This window comes from Cydia strobilella, chromosome 14 (genome assembly GCF_947568885.1).
Source record: "Cydia strobilella chromosome 14, ilCydStro3.1, whole genome shotgun sequence".
Classification (NCBI taxonomy): domain Eukaryota; kingdom Metazoa; phylum Arthropoda; class Insecta; order Lepidoptera; family Tortricidae; genus Cydia; species Cydia strobilella.
In genome coordinates, this window is record NC_086054.1 from 16,704,693 (window position 1) to 16,717,484 (window position 12,792).

Below are 12,792 nucleotides of genomic sequence, written 5' to 3' on the forward strand. Positions count from 1 at the left end.
ATTTCGTAATTCTTAGATTTTGGACGCATAGAAGTCAGAAATTACTTTCTTTTTCAGCGTTGGTAAGAAGATCTACTAGTTTTTATATTAGTTTTGTAACGGGTTTCAAATAAGTTAACTGTTTATTGAGTTTCTCTAACTTTAATTTACAAATTATGCATAACCAACGCATTCTAGCATTGATTTAATTATTATGGCATTTCCGTACAGTTCTTTATCCGTAGTGCTATTTTGCACTACCTAACGTTAAATACATATAGGCTATATACGAATAAAGATTTCGACAACAATACACTGAAACTTCGGTGTTCCAGATCACAGCGCGTCATGGCTACACCAGCGAACTACAAACAAAACACATCAATGTCGATGCCAAGTCCTCAAAGCAATCCGCGTTTGTATTTTTCTTTTATAATACCATTTAAAAACAACTCTCAGAACAGTTACTAGAGTTAAACAGTAGTACTGTTGCATTTCTGTATTTACTGGATGTGTTCAATCCTAGTTAGATTAGATGTTGTTAGATACTAACTGTTAATATACCAAAGTACTGAAGTGGAAGCGAGGCTTGCACGGCTGATACTCTTGGTATTGCTGGTCATCTAACATCGCCGCATTGATCCAACGCATGTCTCCAATCTATGCTTATTTTGAAACTGTTTTGCATTAGTAACAAGTCTTTTTATTTCAGTTACTTTTGACCTTTTGCTCGCCTAGAATTATTATCTTATGTTGGTTTTGTTTCATGTTTTGTTATGTCGGTACAGACTACATGATTGCGGGGCCCCCAATGAGTTTCGGTATGATGAAAGGTAATACCAAATTGTTGATCTATTTTTATTATTCAAAATTGTCCTCACACAGGTTAATTCAAACTAGTTCAATTATTCGTACATTGATAGCACAAGTTGGAATTTGTATTTTCAGTAGTTTTTTATAGGTAATGATTTCAGTCACAAAATTTGTAAATAAAATGAATGGGACCTTTGGGTAACCTGACAATTTAGCTGTACCCTTATGTTGGCAATCATAAAACTCAGGTAGCTGACATTAGGGTTGCAGATTTTAGGATGAGTTACCCTTGTTTAGTTCTTTCCTTTATTTCATCACCACAAAAACTGAAGTTTTTTAGTCTGAGAATTAATGAACCATTGGGAATAGAAATTCCGACTAAATCTATTAGTGTAACTATTGATAGAACTAGTGTGAGTAGACCCCTCACACTCATTCTGTTTCGGATCTAGGTTATCTTTGGGGATTTAAAATCGTAATTGCACAAAATTTCCAATTTTCTGCATCACCAATCCATTCATTTGCAATCATCATTATTTTTATGTCTTACTTTTATTTTAATTTTGTTTCTCTGCTAACTTAGTGCCTTTTTAACGCCGTATTAATTCTTAAGCTGTTCGCTGCACTAATTTCTAATTAACATTTCTGTTGTTATTAGTGCATATTTGATTTATTTGCTTTCCTCTCCCGTCCTCCCTTATGCTTTTTGTTTTTTCTTTCATTGTATTGCGGCTGCTTGGCTTGAAGGCGGTATGAATGCACCGCCACACCATAACCCATACCAGTACCACCCGCAATACCAAGGTGGTCCCCCGATGGGCCATGGGGGCGGGTATGGATGGCAACCCGCACCGCAACAACCCCGTTTCGGTGCAGAGAGCGCGCGGCGCGCCACGTCGGGGGCGGCGCAGGGCGCTCAAGCAGGCAAGGATGATAAGACCAGCCCCTTTGTATCCACCTTGCATTCACACCCTGGATTTCAACCGCAGAAGATTGGGAAAGGAGCTGTTGCGGTGAGTATCATTCACTATTCTGCTTGCATCCTAGAGTGTTGAACTATAAGTAAAAGACTACTTAAAGCATCCTTCATGTTTCATAATATATGTATTCCTACTAAACTTCTCTTATAATGGTCCTAAGTCCTAATTAGGTTGTGTAACTTGTAAGCCAGGAATTTGAATTTAAAAATTAACGGCAAATATTCACTATGAACACTAATGTTGAAGATGATCCCCGAAACAAGTAATTGTAAACACATGAAAAACATATTCTAAACACATCTCACAAATTCCAGGGCGCCGGCCTGCCCAAGCCCCCGAAGCCTCCAGAAAAGCCCCTCATGCCATACATGCGCTACTCTCGCCGCGTCTGGGACAGTGTGAAAGCGGCCCATCCGGACCTCAAACTGTGGGAGATCGGCCGCATCATTGGAGGCATGTGGAGGGATCTCCCGGAGTCAGAGAAGGCTGTGTTTGTTGATGAATATGAAGCGGAGAAGGTAAGATCACTAAAATTTATGTCTCCAGACTGGCTAAGTCACCAAAATCCCGGTAAAGTTGGTTATTTAGATCACATTAATCATTCCAAACATTGCCTCGCATAAGAAAACATTCTCATGTGATTCTCTACTCTCTACCAAATAGCTGTTCATATTTAATTTTTAATAATTTGGGAAAAGAGAGCAACAAATAAAAATTGAACATTCTTACTGAAACATATTAAGTAGATTTGTTTTAAATTTTTTATTTCCTATTTCATACTTACTTATTAATTTTGTCTTATTGCTCTTATTAGTTATATTTTTATCGTCCTTAAGCTTATAGCTATTTTGAATGAGTGTGACAGATTTTTACAATGCAGAACAATTATGAGAATTCCATTCCAGAGTCAGGCTTTGAAAACTTACATAAGAGATTGTAAACAATCTATCCAAGTAATCCACAAACATGTTCTTTGTATATTTTAACCATAAGCAAAGCAATCCGTCTACGGGAAATTCTGTAGTCTGTACTTACATAAGCGCATTTTTTTCAACCGTAAGCGACAGCATTCCATCTGCTTTTGATTGCTAGAACTAAAAGCGATTATTAGAAAACAAGCTCGTGTACGGAATTTCACGCAGGCCGATTGGGCCGCACTGACCTTATAACGAATTTATTTGTAAAATAGGCGCAGTACACTGAACTGTTGAAAACGTACCAAGCCTCCCCCGCGTACATACAGTGGCTGGCCCACAAGTCTCGAGGCAAGCTATTTTGACTATGTGCATTATGACTGGGATCCATTTTGTGTGTAACCATGCCTCACGACACTGCTTTAACACGGGTTATGCCGGGCTAGTTTTGAAAACCGTTTACTATTTTGTGTTAAAAAAATTGGTCAAGGGTTGTTTGCTATGTTTTTTCTTACATTTCAAGAGGAATTGAAGTAGGTTACTTCATATGGGAATGTATATTCAAAGTAACCCGTTTTTCTTGCATATCAGCAAAAAAACGAGTCACTTTGATATAAGAAATTCCCAAGAAACTTTCTCATAATAATATAAAGGGTTTACTATTTTATTTGAGTATTTGAGGGACACAGTATGCCAGGGGCACTGGGTTCGATTCCTAGTCTCGTCTCCAATTATTATTTTCTTTGTGCTTTGATTTTTAGTAAAGAAATATGAGTCTAAACAGCCCTGAATGAAGAATTTAATTTGTTTAAAACATGAACTAAAACTATGAAAACAGATTATATCGCGTATATTGAATTTATAATACATTCATTCATTAGGGGATGTATTATAAATTCAATATACGCGATATAATCCGTTTTTATAGTTTTATTTCATGAGTAACTATAGCGGTAACCGAAGACAATATTTTGTTTAAAACAATTTTAAAAAAATTGAATCGGTATAAACAATAGTAAGAGGTTTTAAATCTATGCTACAGAAGTACATATCCATTAAATGGTGTAATAGATAGCCACTCCCACTGTACAAAATGCACATACCAGTAACATTCTCGGGTAACAGTCTGAGCCCATGTATCCTCGCCTTGTAGCAATGAAATCGACGGCGATATCGCAGAGGCATTAAAATAATGTAATTATAATTATCTGTCATTTCCCTGTTTTCAGATAATTACTTAATTGTAAAGATTATTTTCCAAGAACTTTTTGGAACTTCGTTAAAATTGACGAGGAAGATTTTAGTTAAAATTGACAACAAAGTTTTCGAATGATCAATTACTTCCTCTATTGATATTGCTAAAGCAGACTTTAAAATCAATTTTTATTTGGGCCTATATTAACAGATAATCGTACAAAATTGTTTACATTGGAGCGAGCAGTAAAAACTCGCCAAAAACTTTATCATGCTAAGGCGAGAAATTTTACCACGGTTCTCGCATTCAATTCTGTTCAGAGTTTAGTCTAAGCGATTATCGCCTGAAGTGCCCAATATTTTCTTGCATTACGATAATTGTATATCGTATGTTTGAGGCGAGAAACTCGTACTATTATGAAAATGTCAATAATTTTAATAACAAAACTTCCGTGAGGCACTGACATATTAAATATATTAAACCGGGTCACTCACGTCGATGATTGCTCGTTATGGAACGAAACATGTCGAGCAATCATCGACTTTATAAACGTGAGTGACTCGGTTTAATATATTTAAAATGTCAATAATGTATATAAATCAGAGATTCCCTATTTGCCTTTCTGCCATATCGCCGTCTTTGCACCCTGTGACTAACCCGCACCTGCTAATTTTGTCCACATGCACCGTTTGGCAAGTAGGCGGAGTACGAAAAGAGCCTGAAGGCGTACCACAACTCACCCGCCTACCAGGCATACATCGCGGCCAAAAATAAGGCCGTAGGTAAGGCGTATGTTGCATGACAATGCAAATAAATGGCACGTGGTTTTGGGTTGTGTGTGAGAAATCACTAACTGGTTTGAAAAACTGAGAACAAATCAAATTATTTTTTGGATTTTGTAAGTAGTGTCACTACACAGGCTGGCTAAAAAATAAGTGCATTCCCGCTGCCAGGGAGGTTTTGAGATTATGCTGAGCAACTTTTACTATGGGACCAACCACGATATCGCGAAAAAAAATTACCCTCCCATAGAAATGTATGAAAAACCCAATTTTTTTTCGGGGTTCGTCCCATAGTAAAAGTTGCTCAGGATAATCCCAAAATCTCCCTGGCAACGGGAATGCACTTATTTTTTAGCCATCCTGTATACATATACATTTTATACTGAAATAGATGTCATATAAAAAGTGACACAGCCCTCCACCGATAAAGGCTAGGGCGTCCCCCGTAAGCGACGACGAGAACTCGGATGCGATGAATGTGAATGCGAAGAAATGCCAATTGAATGCTAGGGCGTACCCCCGAAGCGACGACAACGACAAGAACCAATATTCGCATCTAAGAAGTACCAAAAAACTCCGACTGGGCTCATGGAATATAGGAACCATGTCCGGGCGCAGTGCGGAGTTAAGTCAGATACTTCGTAACAGAAGCATTAACATATGCTGCATCCAGGAAACAAAGTGGAAGGGCTCCAAATCCCGGGACATTGGCCACGGTTACCAGTTAATATACCACGGAGAGGATGCAAAGCGCAATGGTGTAGCAGTCGCACTAGATACAGATTTAAAACAGCGAATCATTAACATAGTAAGAAAGAGCGATAGGTTACTTTTGGTTAAGTTAGCACTGGACAACCAACCGGTCCTAAACATCATATCAGCATATGCACCCCAGGTAGGCTGCTCCGCATCGGAGAAAGATACCTTCTGGGAGGATTTTGACGAAGTGCTACAAAATATACCACCAGAGGAGCTGGTACACATAGGAGCAGACTTGAATGGCCATGTTGGGGCTGAGAATGAGGCATATCCTGAAGTGCATGGAGGCTTTGGATACGGCAGACGTAACCAAGAAGGACTCAGTATTCTAAATTTCGCCGTAAAATACAACTTCAAAATTATGAATACACTTTTTCGGAAAAAGGAAGAACACCTAATCACATACAAAACATCTACAGCCAGAACACAAATAGACTACATCCTAGCGTCAAGTTCGATGAGAAAGTACTATAAAGACTGTAAAATAATACCAGGAGAGGCTCTAACTACACAGCATAGATTATTACTAGCCACAATGGAATTACCAAAACCTATCCGAGTACACATGGATCGAACCGAGCGCATAAAATGGAAAGAACTTCACAGCAGTAAAGGGACCCAGTTGCTCAACAAGATTGGTACATACCTGCAGACCGATGCATATGCCCACAAACCTGCTGACAGGATGTGGTCAGACTTTGAATGTTTCTGCCAAAGTAACTCACGCCTCATATTAGGGGTCGCCCGAGGAGGACTGGCAACTAACAAAGACACTACCTGGTGGAGCAATGATGTTCAGCATATAATCAAAGCAAAACGCGACGCATTTAAGACATGGCAGAAATCTGATCTCGAGGAGGACCGCGAAAAGTACAAAGCCATGAAATCGATTGCAAAATCAGCAGTGGCACAGGCACGGGCCCACTCGAGACAGAACTTCTACGAGAGACTGGAAAACGCACCCACGGAAAGCGCCATTTTTAAAATCGCTCGGCAGCGGCACAAATCTTCGCTTGACATAAAGTGCAATAAGTACATCAAGGACAGCTTAGGTAAACTCTTAACTTCTAATGAAGACATAAATGGGAGATGGCGAACATACTATGATCATTTGTTAAATGAAGAGTTCCCTAGCGAAGAGTTGCCAATATTATCACCTACAGAGGGCCCACTCGATCGCATTCAGCCACAAGAAATAGCAAAGGCATTACTTAAGATGGAATTGCACAAAGCCCTTGGTCCTGATGAAGTGCCAGCGGACATCTGGAAATTGCTGCAAAAGACTGCCCTACCCTGGCTTACGGCACTTTTCAATAAAATTCTGTCTGAGGGTACAATACCAACCTCGTGGCGATCAAGCTTCCTCTGCCCCATATATAAGAATAAGGGTGATGTGGCAGAGTGTAACAACTACAGAGGGATCAAATTAACGTCGCATACGCTGAAACTGTGGGAACGAGTAGTAAGTGCCCGTCTGACGACGTTAACTAGCACGACACAAAACCAGTTCGGTTTCACAGCGGGTAGGTCAACAACAGAAGCCATCCAAACCATCCGCGTCTTAATGGAGAAATGTCGAATAAACAAGGAAAACCTGTACTTCGCGTTTATAGACCTAGAAAAGGCATTCGACAGGGTCCCAAGAAGGTTAGTTTGGCAAGCAATGCGAGCCCAAAATGTACCCGAGAACTACATATCCTTAGTCCGGGATATGTACGAAGGAGTTACGACGCAAATTAGAAGTCCCGCTGGCGTCACAGATCCATTCCAGGTGAAAGTAGGTGTCCATCAGGGTTCGGCATTGAGCCCCCTACTGTTCAACCTGATCATGGATTACATAACGAGACATCTCCAATCAGAAATCCCTTGGTGCATGTTGTATGCAGACGACATCGTATTGATCGCAAAGTCGGCATCGGAGCTACAACAAACTTTTAACAAGTGGTACACAGAACTCGAAAGGCATGGACTCCGAATTAGTCGTACAAAAACAGAATATATGGAATGCGATCTGGGTGGCACAGAAGAATTAAACTGCAAGATACAGATCGACAATGCAACGCTTCCAACCGTTACCCGCTTTAAGTACTTAGGATCCATGCTAACATCTGATACTCTCATAGAAGAGGATGTAAATCACCGCGTAAACACAGCATGGCTGAAATGGCGCTCCCTCTCTGGAGTTCTATGTGACCCTAAAATGCCAATTAAAACCAAGGGCAAAGTATATAAAACGGCCGTGAGACCTGCCATGTTATACGGCGCGGAATGCTGGACAGCCCTTAGCAAGCACGAACAGCAACTGCACACGGCAGAAATGAAGATGCTGAGATGGGCTGGAGGAGTTACGCGCATAGATAGGGTAAGGAATGAACATATCCGGGGTTCATTCAAAGTGGCTCCAGTAACAGAAAAACTCCGAGAAAGTAGGCTCCGCTGGTATGGACATGTTATGCGCCGCGACGATACCTACTCTGTGAAGACTGTACTTAACATCAATACAGGGCCTAGAGGAAGAGGCAGACCACCAGCCACTTGGTGGTCAACCGTCGAAAAGGATTTGAAAGCCCAGAAGCTTGCACCGGTGACAACCCGGGATAGAATATCCTGGCGCCGATGCACAAGGAGGCCCGACCCCAGATGAACTGGGACAGAGGCAGGAAGAAGAAGACACAGCCCTCCACCCCTCCAGTGGCGTAGTCCGGGACTCCGGGTGGCAGTTTTTCTTTAGTATAATGACATTATGACATCTATTTCAGTTCATGATTTTAATAAAATAGAGATGGTGTTAAAAACTGAAAAAACTTGACTTTTTGCTTAATTCATTAAAAAGAACTCATTATCAACTTACAAACATACATTAAAAACTGTAATAGATGTCATATATTAAAGAAAAAGTGACGAAGCCCTCCAGTGGTGAAGGCCGGATTCGAAGCTTCGTCACTTTTTCTTTAATATATGACATCTATTACAGTTTTTAATTTATATATAGTAGTGTGACTACTTTAAAAAACACAAATCAAAATATTTAATAAAATAATTTGATTTGTTCTCAAACTTATTTACAAACATACACACAAATCAATTTTGGTGTTTATTACTTATAAAATTTTAATTTTCCTGTAGTTATTAAAATTAATGTTAACCAACAAAATTGCCCTGTAGTCAATAGTCAATGAAATGACGCCACAGACGCAAAACATCAAAGATTCAGCCAATCATACATCAGTATGATTTTATAGCTTTACTTTACAATGTTCTAATTGGCTGAGTGACGGAGCCACATTTTTTTGTGTAATTCTTCTAAATTCTTAAAAGAACATAAGACAACTTGTTGGTGATTTCTTACATAATTCTTACTCGTTCGTGATATATTTGGCGCTTATTGAATTTACAATGTTAAAACGTTTTGTGTCGTTTTAATAACAAAACTTACGTGAGGCACTGACATATTAAATATTTTAAACTTGGTCACTCACGTTTATAAAGCCGGTGATGGCTGATGAGTGTCGTTATACACGTGAGTGACCTGGTTTAAAATATTTAATATGTTTTGTGTCGTTCTTACAATTGACATTAAATTAATTCTTTAACTAGTGTCACAAAAACCATTCTTTAAATCGTTTCGGCAAAAGTCCAACTTTTTATTATCTGATTTAGTAAATCAAGAAGAAACAACATTCTATAGTTCGTTTTTTTAGCATTAGAAAGAAGGTAACCGATCTTGACGTGTCTTTATTAAAAATCACTTTTGAAAAATAACTCACAGCAAATATGTTACCATTATAAATCATATACGATCTTTTTACATTATTTTGCTTTCATAAGTAATATAAACTATTTTTTTAAAGCGTTTTTCATTATTTTTTAATCAAAAAACACGTTAAGATTGTTTACCTTTTTTCTAATGCAAAAAGAAACGAACTAATGTTGTAATATGTGTACCAAAAGCTAACATCACATCACATTTCATTGCATGCTATCAAATAAGCTTACTTATACGCGAGGAATATTGTTTCTGTGCCACTTTGTCACAGTAACAATCAATATGAAAGTCGCTAAAGATCTCAATTATTTTCATTGTGACAAGGTAAGACGTTTAGCGGCCTCATAGCCTAGCTAGTCGGTAGTTGTCCTGCCTACAAAGCTAGAGGTCCTAAGGCCCTACCGCGTAAAACGAAAACTTCAAATTTCGTTATCTGCCTCTCTATCGCTCGAATAAGCAAGAGAAATTTCGGTAAGAGGATTTTTTTGTGTTTATCACGAATAGTTGTGTCGTTTCCAAGCAAAAAATCCCACTTTGTCGTTAGCCATAAGGACGCTTTGACAGGTTACTAGTATAAAGATACAAGCAAATCTCGTCCTTATGGTACGCGACAAAGTGGGACCTTTGACTAGACTTCGAGGCATTTTTTCCTGAGTTATGGGTGTTTCTTATTTCTTATATATGGGAAATTTTCTATGAAAAGGGACCTTATTGTCGATGGCGCTTACGCCGCACAGCATTGTATTTGTATCGGAGCATCATTTATAATGGCGTAAGGGCCATCGACAATAAGGTCCCTTTTTATAGAAAATACCATATATATCGTATTTTTTTATGTATATCGTCGCCTGGTACGACGCATAGTTTGAATCTAGGTTGATTTGTGGAAGATTGTCCCCAAAAATTTGTTTAAGTGGCACATAAATGAAATTCCTTGACGGCACCATTATCAGGGTTCGAAATTATCCAGATAATTATAGTCTGATTATTATCCCAGGTATGGATGGTGCTATATATATTTTCTTTGAATTCTTTGATAGTAACAAATAATGAATGATTTTTGCTATGTACAAATAAAAACGGACCTATAAATTGATTAGTTTTTTTATTAACAATTGAAATATAATATAATCATCATGTAACAATCTAATTATATTTAGTAAATTTTAGTTTATTATCAAATCGATAATTATCAGGCATAAAAATAACGATAACTATCATTGATAATTATCCTTTCGAACCCTGACCATTATTATAGGTATATAATGATTATAATGTGTCTTATGTCAGTAGTAGGGAACTTGGAGGAGGAGAGTTCCAGTAAAAAAGGAAGCTCGCAGAAGGAGCAGCAACAGCAAGACAGACGGATTGATATTCAGCCTGCAGAGGATGAGGAGGGTATGATATTAGTATGATCTTGTCTATCTGTTTGTAATCAACCGAGCGCAGCAAGGTCTCCGCGTCCAAAACTCAGTGGTGTTCAGTGCAAATTACTAGCTATATTTTTATACCCATAAAGAGTTTTGCGATTGACGTTGGTCAATACTTTGGCAAGAATTGTTTGACGACCGACCTATGAAGCCGATGGTCCTGGGTTCGAATCCCGGTAAGGGCATTTATTTGTGCGAAGAGCACATATATTTGTTCCTGAGTCATGGATGTTTTCTATGTATTTAAGTATTTGAATATTATATACATATAACGTTGTCTGAGTGACTCACTCCGCGATTTCGTCGCGTCGCTACAAGTACACGCGGCCCACACCAATTTTGGTGTCTAGCCATAGTAGTTGCCGCGGACCGCTACGGAACGGACTCCTGCTCGCGCTTGTGCCACATAGCGACCATATCTGTCCTAATGGATGGTCATATTAGTAAAAGTTGTTCAAGCGAAGCGTAAGTTCTGTGTGAAAAATGAAAAATAATTTATTTGGTTTACAATAGGGTTGGAGTCTTCTTTTAAGTATAAAATATACTTGTGGCAGAAGGCCCCGCTCTTCCATAATTTGAAGGAGTACAACCAAACTGTGTGGACCCTCCTAGTATAATAACTGTAAAAAGTATCCTTTGTGAGGTGAAAACAAACATTTTTTTTATAATTATATTGTTTTATTTTGATTATTTTCAGACCAAGACGAAGGTCTATCAGTGAAGCACATCGCCTACGCGCGTTACTTACGCAATCATCGTCTCATCAACGAGATATTCAGCGATACGGTCGTTCCCGATGTTCGCTCCGTTGTCACCACGGCCAGAATGCAGGTTAGCAGTTTTAGAAAAACCGGACAAGTGAGAGTCGAACTCGCGCACGAAGGGTTCCGTACCATTACACAAAGAAACGCCAAAAAAATCACGTTTGTTGTATGGGAACCCCAATATTTTTACATTCTGTTTTTAGTATTTGTTGTTATAGCGGCAATGGAAATACATCATCTGTAAAAATGTCAACTGTCTAGCTATCACGGTTCATTAGATACAGCCTGGTGACAGACGGACAGTGGAGTCTTAGTAAAAAGGTCCCGTTTTTACCCTTTGGGTATGTAACCCTAAAAAGGAAATTCCAAAATGCCACAAAAAAGAAACCATAACATTTTTATTAACTTCCTTCAAATTTTTTGTCTAGGGCGAACAGTTTGATGTCAGCATAATGCTGAAAATGCCATTCCGTTTGGGCAACACTGCTCTGTTTTCCGGACAATTTAAAAATAATAATTGAACTTATATTTTCAGGAATTAATTAATTCAGAAGTTCCCAGTCTATTAAAAATTTGAGAAATTTATTTAATATTTGTATCGTATGAAGGTATGAAACCATTCAACATGCTCCACGCACTAGGCCTGTTTTAATTCAAAAGAATCAATATAATATTGACTTTTCACAGATCCTGAAAAAGCAAGTGCAGTCTCTGACGATGCACCAAAAGAAGCTGGAAGATGAGCTCCAGCAAATCGAGGAGAAGTTCGAGGCCAAGAAACGCAAGTTCATTGAGAGCAGCGACGCCTTCCAGGAGGAACTGAAAAAGGTATGCTGTTCAAAAGTCATGTGAATATTTTTTTGTTTATTTTTGTAATATTACAAATTTTCAACCAGGAGGAAATAACTTTGAAACCCGGGATGTTGCGAATATTCGCATCCGCAACCGCGGAACTTCCGCATTATTTTCAACATTCGCATCCGCATAAAATCGATGCGGAACTTAATGCGGATGCGGATGTGGAATAGGTAGGTACAGGAACGTCTTAGTGGCGGCGTAAGTGCTAGGTAATTTCGTCATTAGCCAATAGGAATCTCGTTTCGTTTTTCTGATTCGTCGATCGAGCACTTTAGCCTCTGACGGACAGCGACAACTAGTGAAAAGTTTGATTTATTTGGACTTTAGTATAGTAATGCGATTGTGGGGCACCTATATTCTTGTTCAAAGACTAAAAGTTTCGTTTTTTTGTAAGTAAAAATTACTAAAGTGTAATATTTGACGATTTTTATGTGCCTAATCTCGACATCCGCATCCGCGGATGTGAGCATTTAGAAATCCGCATCCGCGTCCGCGGATGTCAAAAAATCGGCATCCACAACATCCCTGTTTGAAACCACCAACGGAGCGGCA

General features: G+C 38.8%; 1 protein-coding gene across 9 annotated transcripts in view; it reads left to right on the top strand.

Annotated features, from left to right (window-relative positions):
* The window catches only part of LOC134747304 (SWI/SNF-related matrix-associated actin-dependent regulator of chromatin subfamily E member 1), a 26,171-nt gene continuing 13,379 nt past the window's right edge, over nt 1-12,792 (top strand). For 4 of the 9 annotated variants that reach the window (XM_063681920.1, XM_063681925.1, XM_063681922.1 and 1 more), the window contains exons 1-9: nt 1-62; nt 315-394; nt 768-812; nt 1,540-1,805; nt 2,087-2,290; nt 4,582-4,663; nt 10,479-10,586; nt 11,316-11,449; nt 12,070-12,210. In XM_063681920.1, coding sequence (XP_063537990.1) covers nt 328-394; nt 768-812; nt 1,540-1,805; nt 2,087-2,290; nt 4,582-4,663; nt 10,479-10,586; nt 11,316-11,449; nt 12,070-12,210 — 1,047 coding nt within the window. In that variant the 5' untranslated portion in view covers nt 1-62; nt 315-327. Of the gene's footprint in view, nt 63-314; nt 395-767; nt 813-1,539; nt 1,806-2,086; nt 2,291-2,961; nt 3,038-4,581; nt 4,664-10,478; nt 10,587-11,315; nt 11,450-12,069; nt 12,211-12,792 lie in introns of those variants that run through there. The other 5 variants (XM_063681923.1, XM_063681924.1, XM_063681921.1 and 2 more) reach the window with 5 other exon arrangements.